Source organism: Cavia porcellus, unplaced genomic scaffold, assembly GCF_034190915.1.
Source record: "Cavia porcellus strain 051 isolate PalLab524CR breed Dunkin Hartley unplaced genomic scaffold, mCavPor4.1 scaffold_14, whole genome shotgun sequence".
NCBI classification, from domain to species: Eukaryota; Metazoa; Chordata; class Mammalia; order Rodentia; family Caviidae; genus Cavia; species Cavia porcellus.
The window spans coordinates 74,206,543-74,225,836 of NW_026947497.1; the positions used below are offsets into that span (position 1 = coordinate 74,206,543).

The following is a 19,294-nucleotide window of genomic DNA, read 5'->3' on the forward strand; positions in this document are numbered from 1 at the left end:
GTTATTTGAAGAAATTATGGGGAAATGATAAACACTGACATTTACTGAGTGTGATCTCTATGGCTGGCACTGTACTGAGTGTCTCGTAATCTCAGCAGCCCTTTTGGAAACATAAAGTCAGTCACTTCAGGCCTATAGCAAATGAGTGGCAGAGCACATGTTGGGACTGTGGGCTCTCTGACCCCAAAGCACTCCCCATCTTTCCAGAGTTGTGTTGTGGTACGCATCTGCACAAGAGATTGTCAGTATAGTAAAATTGAATACATTCATTTTTCCTCAAATAGCAACTGTATTCTAATGCTTTCACATAAGTCTGCGTATTTTGATAAACATATTTGTGTAATTGTACTTATTTTACTCTCTGAATAATATATTCTTTTAAAAATTACATAAGTCTATATCTCACATTTATTTTTCCCACTTTTTAAAATAGATTCAGCAGATAATTGAAGGAAAGCTATTTCCAATGAAGGCTCTGGGCTATTTTGCTGTTGTAACAGGAAAAGGTATGCAAAGATGAACTATTATAATGTAATTTAATGGGATTTTTTTTTCTTTAAGATAATGCATTTTATTGGTGAAAATGTTGCTGTCTTTCCGTAGGAAACAGCTCAGAAAGCATTGAAGCTATACGAGAATATGAAGAGGAATTTTTTCAGAATTCAAAACTCCTAAAGTAGGTACCTTGTTAAAATATTTAAAGATTTTACAGTGAGACAATGGCTTAAATTGAACTGTATTCACTTAAAAGTTCATGTTTTGCAACTTAGTTTAACTTTGACTAACAGTCTGTATCTAATAAGCAGCTCTAAGCTACCTTTCAGCAGAGTTGGAAGCGGTTTATTATGCCTCATGCATGTGCAGCATGCGGGTGAGATGAACTGCCCAGACACATGGGCATAGAGAGATGGCACGCACTTACTTAAGAAGGAATCTCTTTAAAAATTAATGTTTTAGTTTTAGAATATGTCCACACATTTCTTACTATATTAGGAAAGATAAAATAGAGGTGTCAAAGGAATATCCCTAAATCGATATTGATAGAAATTGTCTGAAAATAAGGTACTAACCAAAAAGCAAAAAGGAGGGCTAATAGGGTAACTGAAATGTTTTATATAAAACATCTCTGGAAATAGATAAGTAGATTCATATAGTAAATCAGAATAGTTCTTGCAAACATAGTCTGGAGATGTATATATTCAGAAGAAACCAAGCCTGTGGAACTGCACAGTCCTATATTGTAGTGATATGTCCTGTGTGGTAATTAAACTTCAAAATAGTTAATATGCAGTAAAGTTTTAAATTCATTTCCTCAGTCACAGCAGCCATGCGTTTCGAGGGCTGGGTAGCCCATGTGGCTGCCAGTTACCTTGTTAGACAGCTCAGACGTGGAACACACTCTCTTCTTGCGGAGCATTTCACTGCATGGCATTGGTATGATCAGTGTAAATAACTGTGTCTGTTGTCACAAGTGCCACTCCAACTCAGTGATAAGTTACTGTGCCTTTGTCACTTTAATATATTTTAACTTTTTAAAAACTAGAACCAGTATGCTCAAGGCACACCAAGTGACAACAAGAAACTTAAGCCTTGCCGTATCAGACTGCTTTTGGAAAATGGTTCGAGAGTCAGTTGAACAGCAGGCTGATAGCTTCAAGGGTAAGTTGAAGTTTTAAAATAAGCAAACAAACTTAGACACTTGTATGAGCTGAAAATCTTTAGTAACCATCAGATTTTTCACTCCCTTTAATAGTTGCTTAGTTTTGATTTACTATTAGTCAATATGTAGAAATTGGAAAAATGAAACCCTTCCATTAGATTGCCTCTTTCAGAGGGAACATTGCTGGGAGCCCATTGCAGAGTACCAACCAGACAGTCTGCAGTGCTGACAGTGAGAAAGATTAGTGAACTACAGGGAACATGGGTTCTTTAATAGGGAGAACGGAGGGAGCTCCCTGGGAAGCCGATCACCTGTGCTTCAGCTGTGTGCACCGCTCCCTGGCTGCTCCCCACACTGCCCCCACCAGGCTTTGCTTCCATGGTGTCATCTGATGGGAACACACCCTCTCTTTGGTTTCACATGGAAGATTTATTTATCCCACTTCTTGGTACATTGTATTATCTTTATTCCTGTTTTCCAGAAGAGAAGACATAGGTACAAAGTAACTTACACCACCAGTGTCACAGCAGGTAGATGTGAATCTCAGCAGTATGGCTCCACAGTCCATTCCTCAGATGTAGCCTGCTAAACTGCTGTGGCTGTGGCTTTGTAAAATGAAACCAGAATCAATGCTAGCTATTGCAAGGGTGAAATTGTAAGATTTTGAAAACCTGGGGTATAAAAGCCATAGGAACACCCTCTGAAATCCAGTTAATACAGAAGATAGGCAAGATAGCCATTAACCTCCATAGCTGGAAGGGAAGAACCATCAAACCTGAACATAATCTCTTCTTCCTCAGCAACACGTTTTAACCTTGAAACTGAGTGGAAGAATAACTATCCTCGCCTGCGAGAACTTGACCGGGTAATGTTTGGGTACTTCATATATTTTGTGTATGTCTTAATTTACTTTATTCTAATGAAATTGATGTTGATGAGAGAAATATGTTAAGCTAAAATTGCTTTGGCATTGACCAGAACTACCTAGGAACATTTATCTCTTCTACAGTAATTTAAATTGTTTGTTATGTAATATTTTAAGACAACTAGGAATCATAAGCTGTCAAAAGCACTGTTTAAAATATTTTCTAAGAAGGTAAAGAATATTCTTTAACGATCATAGAAGTAATACACAATCTATTTTTAAAATAATGCATTACCTTCTGAGCATTTACCGTGCAGAAATGTACTCTTAATTTAGTGGAAACAAAATATTGTTCTTCGATTTTAAAATATCATTAGTTATAAAACACAGAGTTAATTTACTGTTACTGGTAGGCTAAATTGACTGTGTATTGACACTTTCATGTAACATTTCTTATGTGGAAATCTTATGTGAACAAATGCTATGTGAAAAATACCATTCAGGATTGAGGAAGGTGGACATTTGTATCAATTTCTTTTACTTTATTTGGCTAATGATATTCCTGAAAGAATGAGACTAGAAAAGCATTTTTGAAATACATGCCTGCATGTTCAAACCTATACCAAACTGATCTTCATGTCAAAGATTTCCCTTTGGTTATCTCTTAAAATCATGACAGCAAATTTACTACTTTCTATCTGTATTGCCTAGAATGAACTATTTGAAAAAGCTAAAAATGAGATCCTTGATGAAGTTATCAGTCTGAGCCAGGTTACACCGAAACATTGGTGAGTATTTGACTGCTATTATCCTTGTCTCAACCACTTTACTATGTGAGTTACAGTGAAATACTAAAATGTAAATTGATCAAATAGTGAATGATTTTTGCCTTTGGTCACCCTCAAAGTAGGCAAGATAAAAGCATGACTTTACAAAATAGCTGTTACTGTAGCCTACCCGGCCGAATTCCTAAGCTAAATGTCTTGGCACTGTCTCGTTGCTGTGGCACAGTACCAGTATGTACGGTTTGAAGGCCTAGAGGTTCACTTTGGCTCACAGGTTCGTAAATTTCAGTCCATGGTTGGCGGGTGTTCATGCAGCAGTGGCACAGTGGAAGGGACTGTCGTGGAGGAAAGCTGCTCACACTGTGTTGGCCAGGCAGCAGTGAGAGAAGGGAGGAGCAGTGAGGAAAGTAAACCCCCAGGTCACCCACACCTCCACCTGGGCCCCATCTCTTAACAGTGCATCAGGTGTGGCCCCCGGCCTTTAATCACCTTCCAAACACATGAGCCTTCGGAGGCCCTTTCAGATCCAAGCCATGACAGTAACTTTGTGTTCTTTTTACATCTGCATTCATCTTTGTGTTTTCTTTATCTTTTATTTAATAAATCCATAGTCATGATTTCTATAAAATCATTTCAAGAGAAGTTTCATAAAATTGTGCTTTCAGTTGGGTCTGGTGATTATTGTTAGAGTAACCATAGAGCACAAAACCAGAGAAACTTGGTTTATAAAAGAGAGCAGTATGTATTTTCAGATTCTCATTTTAAAGTAAGAATAGTTGGGCGCTTTTTGTTAATATGTGCTCACTGTATTGTATACAAATCACGTTTTGAATTTAATCCTATTTAAGTGTTTTTAAAAGCAAGTGAATGCATCCTTTGAAAAATTCTCATCAGGCCTTTCTTAAGGCAAACTATCACTTTCTACTTAGTTTTATGGAAACCAACATTTTTAAATTTGTTGGAATACAGCATTGCAAACAAATAGACTATATGTACTGCAAATGTGCTGAGTATAGTTTTGAAGTTTTTTTGATATTTTAATTAACCAATTCTTCATCCCTAATGAAGTCTGTGTTTTTAAGAACTTACTATTCTTGAAACAGAGCTATACTTTGGTACCTTTTGTATTTGTTCAGCCAGTTAAAGGTTGTCACCACTGACTCAAAACACAAGGGCCTGATCCTTAGGTTTGAATTTGTTCTCCCTAGTTTCTTCGTGTCAGTTTGTTTCTTCTTCCGGCATGCCAGTGATGATCCCTCATCTCTCCTCAAGGAGTCAGTGTTTGCCCATTTTTAATCTTGCCTTATCCAAAAAGAGAAATGTGTAAAGTCAGTTAGCTTTGGAAGTTGTAAGACATACACAGATAACTAGGGTGTGTATGTGTTGAAAGAGTATAGTACTAATTATCTTTTTAGGTTATGTGTGATGTTATGTACATCAAAAATGATTAAAACATTCAACGCTGTTTCAGATAGGAAAAATGTGATCCTTCTGCAAATTAATTTCTGGCACCATCAAATGGAAAGGTTAGTTTTGTTTGGATGGAGTAGCCCTAAAATCAAATCATGCCTACCCTGAAGCAAGCCCAGAGGATGAATGTCATGTATTAAACATGCAAGGTCTAAGGCAGTGACAGCAAACCTTTTAGAAACCAAGTGCAGTGGGGGATTTAGCTCAGCAGCCTAAGCATCTGCCTGACTTGCACACAGTCATGGGTTTGATCCCCAGTACCAGAAAAAAAAAAAAAAAAATGAAGAGCTCATAAGTAGTGAATACACATATCTGGTATGCATTGCTAGAAATATATGGAAACAAAGGCATACTTGACAAAACTTACAGGCCTCACCATGGTTTTGTTTACAGATGTTAAAAATAGGACAATTCATGTTTTTTATTTGGAGTTACATAGTATTTAGTTTACTGATAGAGTAAATTACTCTGCACAATTGAAAAATTAGTATATTGACATGCGACACTATATACAATATACTTGTAAGTTTAAAAAGTTTATCGATATTGGTGATATGACCCACTGTGTAAATGCACACACCCATATAAACAATTATGTAGGTATTATATTTTTAAATGATAAACTGGAAAGTGGTTGCCTCCTCAAAGAGGTATCATAGGGACTTAGTACTTTCTCTGTACTGATTGAAATTATGTTCTGTAAGTTCGCTCCTTTAAAAGAAAAAAATTTCATTTTAAAAAGATTTTTTTTCTTTAAAGTGAAGTGTGGGTAAAGTTCTTGGGGATGAAGAAGATAACAAAACCACAGCATTACGTGCATTTTGTGTAATTCTGGGTGTTATCCCTGGATGGCAGTGACTCCTGTAAGTCCAAGCATGCGGGACACATGCTGGGGAAACTGGTGATGAGCAGCTAATAGGGTGCAACCCGGCAGGCAGGCGCAAGTACGGAAGCTCTGAGGGGCCAGTTGAGGACTGCTGACCTCACAGAGACTGTGAAGTGAGGACGCGGTTCTCCCTTACTAACTCTGAAGCACATTCGGCTGCATAAGGGAGAGCCAGAGAATTTGAAGGTGCAAAGACCAGGGGAGGAGAGTGAGGATGTGAGGTGGTTCACTTGTTGGGAAAACGATGCAAATTGTGATAGAGAAGAGCAGCAGGAGTCTGGGACAAAGACAGCAGCTCCGTGGTGAAAGGGCAGGGGAGGCCGGTAAGGACAGGTGGCAGTGGCCCTGCCACAGATCGGGAGCAGCAGCTTGTCAGGACTGCACTGGCTGCAGTTTTGTCACAGTTTCCTTGGAGAGTATGGGGTGTAGATTCCTGGCCCACGCACTCCCTGGGAAGAAATTACAAACCGGCTCTGTTCTGAAGCAGGGACAGAAGAATCCTGGTGTCAGAGGCTGGATCCTGGGCTTCTGTTCAGAAATCTTCCTGAACTTGGTTTAAAGTCTGAGGCGCAGGCCCTGCCAAGCTCCTTGTCTCCCATCTTCCTTCTTAAATTCTCCCACATGATGTCAGGAACTCCTTCAGACCTCAGACACAGCCTCTGCTCATATTCCTTCATTTTCTGGTTATGGTAAAGATTTGTGAGGTGAAGCCAGCAGCCGAGTGCTTTGTTCAGGGCACTTGGGTTTGCACAGACTGTTTAGTGGGGTGGGGTTGTTTGCAGTATAGATTCTGCTTCCCCAGGACAGTGCCATTGGCTTAGGGGCAGCAGGAACATTTCTGCTACCTGAGTACTGTGGCTGCGTCCTGCACAGTTGAGGTTACTTCTAAGATTGACCGCAGGATGCGGTGACACACACATGTAATCCCAGCACTTGGAAGGCTGAGGCAGGAGGATTGTCCTGAGTGCAAGGTCAGCCTGAACTACATAGCAAGACCCTGTTCAAAACAAAAGATTGACCCTGATAAACCATACAGTTTAGGCTTTTGTTTTTGTTTTTATCTGTGATATTTTATTGTAGTAGACTTTAATTAATGGAAAACAAAATAAACGTTTTAGGATTTTTCCTTAATCGCTGTAGTTGTCTTTTTCTTAGAGATTTGCTTTAAAGGTTCTTCTTTTTTTTCTTTTTTCTTTTTTTGCTCATTAGGGTATTCAGGCTGGCCTTGGACTCATTATGTAGCCCAGGTTGGCCTTGAACTTGTGGAGATACTCCTGCCGTAGCCTCTTCAGTGTAGGATCACAGGCATGTGCCACTGGGCTCAGCTAAAAGATGTCTTTTGAGGCAAAGCCTTTTTACTTTATTATCTTTTATATGTTGTTATCTTAATCATGAAATGTTGACATAGTCAACCTAGCAGTGTCTGTTTCTATGCTATGTGATGTGGTCTGATAAAGTACAAAAGTTTTGGCTAATAGTTTTTAGTCTTGACCAGGTGTGATGGCATGCACCTGTAATCCCAGCACTGGGGAAGTAGGAGGATCACAAATGGGAGCCCACCTGGGCCATTTAGTTATTTAACAAGACTCAGGGTAATGGCTGATACATTGTGTCAACTTGAGAAGTCTAAAAGCTTAACTAAGTAATTCCCTAAGTAATTCTACATCCAAGGGTTTAGAGGGTATACCTTTACCTCTCTAGGATGTGTTTGTTCACTGTGTCAACTTAGAATTTAACTGAATGATTCACCAGGAGGCCAGGGTCCTGATATTGTAAACATCAGCCTGTCCAAGAGGATGGCCAGGAGAGGGCCAGGAGAGGGCCTGGAGAGAGCCTGGAGGGGACCTGGAGGTGGTGTTAGTGCTCTGCCTGCCCCAAGAGGAAGATGGGGGTTAGCCTGCATACAGTATAAGGCAGGAAAAGAGACTTGTTCTCCCTTTGGCTCTTGCTGCTTTTGCTGTCTTCTGCCTTGCCACCCTTCTTTGGAGCCAGCTGATTATAGACTGAGTCCTCCATAAACTGTGAGCTAAATAAACCTTTCCTTTAATTTTGGGTGGTTTGTATTTTGTCTCAGCAATAAGAGAAAAATAATCAAGATACCTACTCTCAAAACATAAAACATAAAACATAAAACAAGGTTTGGTGGAGTCTGGCAGTGTAGCTTAGTGTGGAGGTCCCGGATTCAGTCAGCCAGTACCGCCAAAAACAAAAGTTTTCAGGCTTGGACCTCGCAACAGAAACATAAGCATCGTGTGTTAATACTAGGCAAATAACAGCATGAAAAGAGTCTCAGAATGATCAGTCATTAGGTAACTGTAAACCATAGTGAATTGCCACTGCAAATCTACTAGAATAGGTGAAGGGAAAGACTTCATACCAAGTGTTTTCAAGAATGAGAGGGTCTAGGGCTTTCATTCTCTGCCAGTGGGAATGTAAAATGATGCAACCATTTGGAAAACCGTCCAGTAGTATCTTAAAAAGTTAAATATATACTTCCCTTGTGACCCAACCATTCGGCTCTTACATATTTATCCAAGAGTAACAACATATATCCAAACAGAAATTTATAAGTGTATTGCCATAACAGTTATTTACAACAGCCAACAACTGGAGACAGCCCAAGAGGCCATAAGCAAGTGGATGGGTAAACAAATTCATACAATGGCGTCCTACTCAGCAGTAAAAATAAGTGAAATATGAATGTATACAATATGATTAATTTTAAAATAATTATGCCAGCTTTGCTGGATGAAAGAAAAAGGACAAAAAAGTACCTGAGTACATGCTTTGGGGTTGCAGTCACGGAAAATTGTAGAAAATACAAATCAATCATAGTGATGGCAGATCAAGTCATTACACCTTTGGGGGTTGTGACACGTTTTCTATGTTAATTGCTGTATTCACAGATGTTTACCCACATCAAACCATAAATATGTGCAACTGATACTTCAATCAAGCTGCTATTAAAGACTTTGATTTGATGTTCCTGAAAGATTATTTTTTTAATTTCAGGGAGGAAATCCTTCAACAGTCTTTGTGGGAAAGAGTATCAACTCATGTGATTGAAAACATCTATCTTCCAGCTGCACAAACCATGAATTCAGGAACTTTTAATACTACAGTGGATATCAAGCTTAAACAGTGGACTGATAAGCAGCTTCCCAATAAAGCAGTAGAGGTTAGGATCTAATTTAATTAGATGGGTAAGAAACGGCACCTGAAGGGAGTAGGCGCTGTGCTTGCAGGTTTATTCTCATCACAGCCGCTATCTTTTCTTTTGGGCTGTGTATTCCAATTCCACTTTGTCCCTCTCCTCTGTACTGGGACTAACCGAAACACTGCTGCCAGTTACAAGTTGGGAAAATGTACTAATTGGTCAAGGATGTTAGTTCTTCCGAATATAATATCTAAGAAAGCCAGCAAAATTTGCTTTAGTGTGAAATATTTTCAACTTCTGTGGATTGAGATGATATAAGGAAAATGCTTAATGGATCAGTCATTTTATTTGTTAATGTTCCACAGGGATTGGTTATACTTACATAATCATGTTGTTAGGATCCTGCCACATTAACTGGGAGTTACGAAAAAATACTTTTGGAATCCATTTTTTGTTGCTCATGCATCTGGACTCTCCTACTTATTAGCTGTGTGATCTTTGGGCTAGTTGCTTTCAATCTTTATTTCCTCATCAAAAAGCAGGGGTGATACTGCCTATCTTACAGCATTGTAGTGAGGGTTCAGTGATTCTGATAGTATCTGGTTATCTAGGTGGATCTGTCCTGCACATTACGTAGTGCATTCTAGCTACGAGTCAGTTGTCCTGTGCTCTGTGTGAGCTGCTCACTGAATTGGTGCTCACGGGCGGTGCTGGAAGTGTCAATGTCTGAGCCCTGAGGTGTGACCTCACTCCTGGACTGTCCTGCTCCAGGCCTGTTCCTAGCACTTCCTCCAGTTTCTCCCTCTAAGAACTGCTGCATCCTGTCTGCCTGAGGTGCATGCTGCTGAACCTTGGTCTCAGCACATCTAAGTGCGCCAGCTCCCCTTGCTGCCCTCCCTGTCTTCTGGGCCCTGTCCTCTGAGCAGGTGTTTTCCTAGCGTAAGGCTCAGGCAGCAGAAGTGCTCATAAAAAGTGTACTGATTTGGTCTCCTGGCACTTCGTACCCTCAGCCTTAGGAGCAGTAGGAAGGATGTCACCAGGCTAGGGTTAGGACATGCAGATTGAGTACTCACCCCATCACTCACTGTGTGTTTGGGGGCAATTACCTGTCTGTATACCGTAGTTTCTTTGTGTTTAAAATGACAGTGGGGTAAATATAAAGTCTCATGCTTCAAAGGCACTACTACTAAGTCATAACTAAGTTTAGTGAGTTTTGCCACCATGTTTTCTCTTCACTCTTCAGATAATTACAAGTTAGCACTAACACAAAGCTGAGTACTACTTAGCTCTGTTTAGAACTTTTATCTTTGCCTAAAGGCAAAGATAAGACACCTGACTTCATAACTAAAAACCAGTCTCCCTTTTACAATGTGGAACAAGCAGACAGGCTCGGCAGCCTTGCAGGGCAAAGTAAAATTGAGCCTGGAGCCAGGCTTGCAGTGCACTTCCAAATGTGGGTGCCCACTTGGCTTCACCAGGCTGCCATGCGCCTGTTTCCATGGTGCTAAAATACACTAGAAACCTAGGTGCCTCTATGTGGTCTCTTGATCTTTAAATGTTGACAAATAATTTTTAAAATTTAAACCACTGTGCTTGTCTAACAAAGCACATCAAGACCCCAAATTTAAATCTGCTCCACTCAATACCAGTGCGAGATCTCTAGACCATATTGACCTGTATATTTACATACTTTCATGTGTATTTTCTGAATAGCTGATTTATCACATCTCTTTGGCTTCAATTCATGTGTTATTTTTCATGTTATATGCATGTGTTATTTTTCATGTTATATATTAAAAGTATGTAGTATAGTGGCAGCTTTTTTTCTTTTTAAATAATTTTAGGTTGCTTGGGAGACCCTACAAGGAGAATTTGCCCGCTTCATGACGGAACCGAAAGGAAAAGAACACGATGACATATTTGATAAACTTAAAGAAGCTGTTAAGGAGGAAAGTATTAAGCGCCACAAGTGGAATGACTTTGCAGAGGACAGCTTGGTATGTCATTTACGATGTCAACATCATTCGAAAAATAACTGTCCGAGCTGATGTTCTTTCACAGGAGGCTGTTTCTACATGACTGTAAAAGGATAGCAACAGATTTATAATCGTAAGCAGCCCTTTAACATTTTCCCTTCTTGTACTGTTTCCTTCTTGGCTGTCAGTTGAAAGAAAAACAGAGTTCCACGATAAGTAGGCTACATAAACTTGCACAGTTGCCATCCGTTAGTCTTTCCGGGCCTGTCTGTAGACAGGCGAGTCTGCAACTATAGCGCCTCTCAGCGGTGGTGAATCCTGGGTGTCAAAAACTGTGCTGTGCATCGCTCTTAGTCCGTAACCAGTCCTGGGACTGCCACTGGCAGAGTGGGGAGTGCAGGCTACTCTGGCTGACAGCAAAGCCACTCTGACCTCACTACCTGCTGACCCACTCCCACCATTAAACCTTCAGTAGCCTCCTGCTCAGCTGGGAGAGCCACAAGATGTACTGTTAAATGAAAGGATTGAGCAGTTTGCTTGAAAAGTACGCAGTTTGCCATGAGCCAATAGGTTGTTTTGGGTTTTTTTGTTTTGTATTGTTTTCTTTTGGGGATTGAATCTAGAACCTTCACAGTGAGCTTCATCTCCAGCCCTTCCTTTATTTTTTCTTTTCTTTTTTTTTTTGCTTTTTCTTTTTTCTAAGTTTACTGTTGGAAACAGAATCTCACACAACTGACCATGATGGGCTCAAACTTTAGATTCTCCTGCCTCAGCCACCCTGAATGCTGGGATTATAGACCTGCATCAGCATGCCTGATTGATAATTTTGTTTTGAAGAAATGTTTATATTGATGTTTGAAAAACATATTTATTTGTGTTAAGTGCCTTAAAGACTGGCTTTCTGAGACAATGGTGTCATTTTCGTTCATTCACTCAAAAGTTACAAAATTTGAGCCAGGCCTGGTGGCACACAACTTTTAATGGTAGCTGCTTTGGAGGCTGAGGCAGGAGGATTGCAAGTTTCAGGCTAATCTGCAGTTAGTAAGACTAATCTCTAGTGCCAAAAGAAAAAAAAGTTATGAAATTTGGAAACCAGTTATCAGTTGTAATAAACAGCTAATATTTACATCTAGACTTTCCAAGAATTTACCACACACACAAAAAATTTCTGTTGCTGTCAATAGTGGGAAAATGGTAATTTTTTTCCTCTTTCATTTTGAAAATGTTACTGCATAGTGCATGTGAGGGAAAGGAGAGGTAAAGATGATCTAAATCTTTAGCCCTTAAATATTGGGCTTCTGGGAATGGTATTGTATGTAGTTAGATATACAGTATACCTATCTCCGTATCTCTCTTTGTATTTTCTGTCATAGTTTACTTGTTTAATTTGGGCCAAGAGAGAATCTACACTGCTTATTTTTCAGATAGAAATGTGACAGGCAGGCATAAAAAAGGCACTCCTGGCCAGGCACGGTGGTACATGCCAGGCAAACCCACACTCGGGAGACTGAGGCAGGAGGATCACCCTGAGTTCAAGGCCAGCCTAGGCTACATAGTGATTTCAGGCAGCCTGGATTACATAGGGAGACATTGTCTCCAAAAACACAAAGAGAAGAAAGAAAGAAAGGCACGCCTGCATTTGTATTGGAGGGAGATACTGTGTGACCTCGGACACTTACTGAGCTGTGTGTGCGGTAAGCTTCTGAGAGCACAGAAGCACACGAGCCTGTTCTGTCCTGCCATTGCAGAGGGTTATTCAGCACAACGCACTGGAGGACCGCTCCATATCCGACAAGCAGCAGTGGGACGCGGCTATCTACTTCATGGAAGAAGCGCTCCAGGCTCGGCTCAGAGACAGTAAGCAGGGCTGCGGGCTGCGGGGCTCGGCATTCGTAGCACTGGGCGCTGTGCCCCTCAGCAGACATCGGTTAGGTGCTGACTGGCACTTGGGCGCTTTCCTCACCTATGAGTTAGGTGTGACTTGTGGGAAGTTTCTGTTACTTCATGACTACTTTACCATTAGATGAATTGGACACGTGACTCGAGTGCGCTCTCAGGGTCTACAATGTTATACTTCAGAACACTGCGTTTGCTACAGCCCTTCCGGGATGTTGCAGACAGTTGTGCTTTTCGTAGCTATCAAACACATGCTGTCTGTAGTTTTCTTATACATGTACCATGTAATTATTTCTTTTACTTCAGCTGATTTTGAATTGGCATAGCACTTACAAATAGCTAAGACCACTATTACTTGTAAGACCACTGTGTAGTTATGTGTCCATAGTAAATGACAAAATTCTGATTCATGTGTATAATTTTTATAGCTGAAAATGCAATTGAAAACATGATAGGTCCAGATTGGAAAAAGAGGTGGCTGTACTGGAAGAACAGGACCCAAGAACAGGTAATAGCAAAGCTCTGGTTTCCTAATGATGCAGACTGGTTCCTCTTAGGTCAAGCCTTAGACCACAGCCTTTGCCTGACCCTAGACAAACCTTAGGAATTTCAGATATCTAAGAAAGTGATTTAAAAAGTGAAGTAACTTTGCTGATAAGAGACATGAAACAGACCCTTTTAGAGTCAAGTACTTTGTTCATCTCAGTTCCCTATATGAGATTTTAAAAAGTCAAAACTTACAAACAGAAAAAATAACAGTGATTTCAGAGGATGTACAGTGAATGTAAGTAGGAAGAAAAGGATATAATGATTTTTCTACCTCTGGATTTTTCTGTTGGTAGTCTACTTAAATTACTTTATGCTTTTTTATTTTTTTCCTAGATTTGGGAAATATGTATAAAAATTCAAAGAAGGTAGAATTGTAGAATTCATTCTTTTAATAGTCATTTAATGGGCACTTCTGCAAAATTGTAAAGCTAAAGAATAATTAACTTTAAAAGTTAGTAAACTGCAGGTAAATGTAAAGGCCTTACCCCCTTTCTACACCGTCTGTATTGTGGTTTCTCTTCCTGTCCAGCATTCAGTGTCATGCCGCTGTGTCATTCCTCACGTCAAAGAGTCCAAGTAGAATGTAGAACCTATAAACGAAGAGGTAGTGAATAGAAAGAGTTGGCATCCAGCCTACTTTGTGTTATTTCCTTTGCTCCTTGAATCCATCCACTTCTAGAAAAGGAACCCAAAAAAGGAAAAAATTAGGAGAGGAGGTAAACAGAATGAAAAATTACCACAGGATATCTCCTTTTTTAAACATATGTTTTCATTTTAAATATAGTGAGGTAAATTATGTCATCAATCCTCTGGTTCCCCACATTTCTCATCTCATAAGTTCCGTATCAGATGTCTCAACTTGAAACACTTTTCCTTCTCTCCCTTTCTTCCTCTTTTCTCCCTGCTGCTGTGATTTTTGTGGAAAACGAGTCCCTAAGAGCCTGCAGAGGAGACAGGGAAGAGGAAGGGACTGGACCAGGCCTGTTCCGGGTGTGTCAGTTATCTCTGCCGTTCGGCTGGCTGAGAGCAGGATGTCCCCCACACAAGAGTTTCTAGGGGACCTGTCAGGTTTCTGGCTTCTAGACAGGAAGAATTGATTAGAAAGAGCTGGCGTAAGGCAGATAAACTCAAGAGAAAAATGGCATCTGGCCTTCAGTGCTCAGTGAAACTGGGCCTAAAGCCTTAAGAACAATCAACAAGAGCAGAATTTGCCTCAACCACTAGGGTAGTAAATATGCTTTGGCCAAGCACCTGTGGAGAGAAAGGAGTCTTGGTTATGGGTTATTTTTCACCAGAAATTGAACACAGGAGATTCCCTTCAAGAAAGGCAAAAGAATTAAAGGTCAGTGCAGAGGATCAGTGAGCCCAGAAGAGGAAGCTGGGAGCCCGCCAAAGAAAAGTCTTCTTCCCCCAGAGTTTCAGAGCAGCATGCAGGAGAGCCAGGCTGATGTGGAATGGAAGCCATGTTTGGACTGTAGAAGGAGGGCGCATCAGCATCACCAGGAGGAGCTTGTCTGTGATCCATTTCCTTAGAAGATAGCATCACGCCCTGTGCGTTTAACAGACGGCATCATGGCTGCGGCAGCCTCCTCTGATGTTGCTCCTCCTCTCCCAGTGCCATTGTAAGCCAGTGATCTGGGCTTCAGACCTGGAGGTCACAGTGAGACATGGATTCTGGAAGGGACTGAGGGTGTCCCCAGATCTTGGGTTGTAAGTGTAAGCAGCTGTGTAGTGAGTCCTCCTGTCTTTTGTGTGACTAGATTTAGCAGGGAAAGAAGCCTAAGATTTTCCTGTGTTAAAGATGAGAAATCTATCACAATTCCCTGTTACTTTTTCATTAGTTTTCTAGAAAATTCCCACCCTTTGAAGCATTCTCGCCATACCTGAGCAAGACTAATGGCCAGGACAGATGGGTGAGAAGTTGTGTTTGGAAGGTTAAGTGCAGCTGCCAGGAGAGGCGCTTGGAATAGGCACAGCTGCAGAAACAGACTGGGCGAGATTGCCTTCCTACTGTAGGCTGACTAAAAGTGTGCGAGTAAACACCGGTTCCTGAAGTATTTCTCCTCAAGTGTTGTGTTTTCAGTGCTGATTCACAGTTCTGTTCACAGGCTGGCTCGTTCTTCTTGTAGAGGTACTCAGATTGAGTAGATGCAGTACTCTTTGGGACAGTACTGTTGTGATTTGTTTACAGTAGTAAGTGAACCGGAAGCTAGCTTCTTTTATTGTGCAACGAATGAAGGGTTGAAGATGATAAATTTATGGGCCAGGGGTTTACCTCAGCAGCACAAGTGCCTGCCCGGCAAGCACAAGGTCATGAGTTCAGTTCCTAGTACCAAAAAGAAAAGATAAAGTTTATTTGACCACAGTATAAGAGTGTGGTTTTCAAACCCACAGCTAGTGTGAGTGTGTTCTCCTTTGTTGAAGGGATTTATGAACAAAGAGGCTGAAAGGGAATTTAAGAATGGTAGCTACTTCACAGGTGCAGTCTGAAGTACAATTTTTTAATGAAAAGTCTTTAACGCTCAAACTGTGAATTTATGTTTATTTCATAAAAAATCATATCAACAGATGTGAGTCCCATTATCTTTTCCCATGCTTTCAAGGTACTTTTTCCTAAATCTAAATTTAACCCAAAGGTCCACAAAGAAAGCGTGTATTAAGGTACCTGGTGCTGTTGTAGCAAAAGTAAAACCACAACAAACAGGGCCACTTCCTGTGGTTTCCCCTTTTGTGAAGCCAGTTGCTCTGCATTCGAAGACCGCTTACCTGTGTTCCTAAGTCAAGGCACTGGCTTTCACTGGTTTGTGCGGTAGAACTTGTTCACTGTTATGCAATAGTAACACATTTACCAAAGTCGGTACTCTGTTTTCACAAGTGCCAAATTATGACCCATGTAAACGAAGCCCTCTTTTAAACATTTTAAAGTGTGTTCACAATGAAACCAAGAATGAACTAGAGAAGATGTTGAAATGTAACGAGGAGCACCCAGCATATCTTGCAAGCGATGAGATAACCACCGTCCGGAAGAACCTCGAATCCCGAGGAGTTGAAGTCGACCCAAGCCTGGTAATAAATGTGGTTGGAAAGCGTGAATCCACCTCCTTAAGCACTGTTTGTTGCAGCGCAGTGTTACTAATTCTGTGTGTTACTTAGTTCAGAGCTTGATTTTCCTTTGATTGTGTATACCTTTGCCAACAAAAAAGTTAATAGTTTCGATTGTGTGAAGGATAGAAAATTATTTTCTGTATTTCTTTTTAAAGGTTAACTTGTAGGTGCAGAAATTTAGACATAAGAAACTAGATTTACCTGGGCAAGGCCAGCTGCTGTTGTAAAAAGGACTTCTATACACTTTGCACTGTGTCAGAGTGTGAGACAAAACTCCTGTTTAATTGTGGCTTACTTATGGACAGATACATACATATCCCTGTGCGTGCATGTGGGTTAGGGAACACCTGGGGTAAGTTTCTGTTGAATTGGATAAGACCTTTGGGTTCTGCCATGTTTCTGTCTTATGGTAAATGGGAGCATTAGGACCGTCTGTTTAGACCGTACTTGCCGTGTGGCCCAGGCTGCCTGGAACCTGCAGTCTGCCTGCCTCAGCCTCTCAGGTGCTGGGATGACAGGCTCATGGCTCCATGCCTAGCTCTGAAGGATAGTTTTTACTTCAGAAGGCTTATTTGTACAAATTTGGTTTTTAAAACTTTCTTTAAAACTTTTTGTGTTTTTAAAGCATTTATTTCCTATTGCTTAGTAGTTAGATTGTAAGAAATTCAAAAGTTCATTTTAATACTAGCTAAGTGAACCTCTGAGAAGTAAATTTAATGGGGAAGGTAATCATATATTTCAGAGGCACTATAATTTTTTTAAAGTTTACCTGCTATTTATGTTTCTATGCTTGATGTGTAAAAGTTGCTACTTTAAATTCTACCAAAAGTCAGAACAAGAAAGTTGGTAAAGGTCACAAAGTTTCTTCCTATATCCATTGTTATGGAACATGATATTTTTAGTTGGCTATAGATTTATTATGTCTGCATTAGCTCTCATTAACAAAAAAGTCATACATATTGAGTATCCCTAATTTGAAAATATGAAACCCAGAATGCTCCAGAATCTGAAACTTCAGCTCAATCTTGAAGCCACAGGAGGAAAATTCTACACCTGAATGACTTCAGTCAAAACGCAGGCACACTAAAAATATTATTTAAAATTGCCTTCAGGCATGTGCGTAACGGGTATATGCAACAGAAGCAGATCTGGTGTTTAGACTTGTGATATGTTACCAGGGTATCTCATGAGTATGCACATATTCAAAAACTCTAGAGAATTCCAAAGTCGGAAACACTTCTGGTCCTAAACATTTTGCATAATTTTTACCCTACCTGTATAATACTTTTAAATTTTATGATGCTCTGATAAATACAATAGGAAGAATTTTCTTTTGATGTGGACTGGGAGAGGTTATGTGTTTTTCCTGATTTTAAGCTTTTGCCCTTATCCTAGGGTATGGATTGGATGTGTATCTAAATTTCTGTAAGCAAAAAAATCTCAGATTTTTTTCAAGTAACACTGTTTAGTATATTTTATAAAGCTCTAAAACAAGTAGCCAAATTCTAAGAAAAGAATTATTAGATATTAGGAAACATGCATTCTAAAACAATTGCATTATATTATCAGTAATACTGCCTTTTGTACTTGATAGCTCTCTAGGCTTCTTTTGTGCTCTGTCAGATAGTACTAATGATGTTGGTTCCAGCTGCTGCTGCGTTATCCTGTTCACAGCAGAAGACAGTAGCTGTATGAAAGAGCATTGAGTTCTCAGTACAGTGGTAGAGATCATCCTGATCTGACCAAGTAAAATTTAATAATCAACAAGGAGATTGAATTGGGCTGATGATGTAGTCTGAGACCATCTCCTGGTCCTTACTCTCCTTAGACAAGGCTTTCCACACTTTTTTGCCATAGTTTTCTCACCTGTAGACAAAGATAATCTCCACCCTGTCTACTCTACAGAGTGACTGATTATAACAACAGTGTTTGTTTAAAACGTTGCAAATGTTGAAGTACATAAACTAGTAAATCTGATCTTTGTCTTGAAAAATAATGTAAGTGGTTAAAAAGAACCGGTAGAATAGCAACATTGCTATTGCCTTCAGTTAAACTTTTTATAGTAAGTTTTGTTTACTTTTTTTTTGAGACATGTTCTCACTGTATTTCCACCTGGTCTTGAACTCACTGTGTAGTCCAGGCTGGCCTCAAACTCCTGGTGATCCTCTTGCCTCAGCCTCCCAAGTGCTAGGGTACAGGCATGCGCCACCACAACCAGCTGTTTATAATAAATTGATCAATCAATATGAAGAATGCACAATAACTTTTTTGTTTGTTTTCTCACCTAGATTAAGGATACTTGGCATCAAGTTTACAGAAGACATTTCCTAAAAACAGCTCTCAACCATTGCAACCTTTGTCGAAGAGGCTTTTATTACTACCAAAGGCATTTTGTAGACTCTGAGGTAAAGATTTCCCAAAACCAGTGAAATATTTCATAACTATAGTTGTTTAAAGATGTATAAAAGATTAATTTAGCTTTATACATTAACTTTTAAGTCCTTTTGATCATCTTGAAAAAAGTATATATCATTTATAAAGAATGATGTAACTTTTCAAAGACACTTGCCATTTGTAATACTGGCGTCTTCCAAGCCTGTCATTGGTCATGCCGTAAGGACGTAAAAGACTATGTCCAAGGAAATGTCAGTATTTTCGCTGACTTGGAAGTCATTTTACTTATCACCTTTATGTATTTATTTCAACTTTTCTACACAGAAGGAGTGTATATGTAACCACTTACTTGCATAGTGGGACTCATATAGCAAAATAATTTTTGTTCACTTTTCATGTATCATAATTCATTCTTTATATTGCCACAGTCTTAAGTGATCTTTAAAAGAAATATATAAAGTTCTTGGACTTTTGTATTATTTAACGTCACATTTTTTGCACAGTAGGCTCTAGGTGGCAGCAGTTAGGCGTATTTTGAGCGTTTCATTACA

At 39.9% G+C, this 19,294-nt stretch overlaps 1 protein-coding gene across 4 annotated transcripts in view; it reads left to right on the forward strand.

The window, feature by feature from the left end:
• The window catches only part of Opa1 (OPA1 mitochondrial dynamin like GTPase), a 74,504-nt gene that overhangs the window by 33,631 nt on the left and 21,579 nt on the right, over nt 1–19,294 (forward strand). For all 4 annotated transcript variants that reach the window (XM_005006878.4, XM_063261245.1, XM_063261244.1 and 1 more), the window contains 11 exons: nt 434–506; nt 604–676; nt 1,544–1,659; nt 2,461–2,525; nt 3,237–3,313; nt 8,679–8,844; nt 10,668–10,820; nt 12,548–12,656; nt 13,124–13,203; nt 16,170–16,310; nt 18,638–18,754. In XM_005006878.4, the coding sequence (XP_005006935.1) occupies nt 434–506; nt 604–676; nt 1,544–1,659; nt 2,461–2,525; nt 3,237–3,313; nt 8,679–8,844; nt 10,668–10,820; nt 12,548–12,656; nt 13,124–13,203; nt 16,170–16,310; nt 18,638–18,754 (1,170 nt within the window). The remainder of the gene's footprint in view (nt 1–433; nt 507–603; nt 677–1,543; nt 1,660–2,460; nt 2,526–3,236; nt 3,314–8,678; nt 8,845–10,667; nt 10,821–12,547; nt 12,657–13,123; nt 13,204–16,169; nt 16,311–18,637; nt 18,755–19,294) is intronic.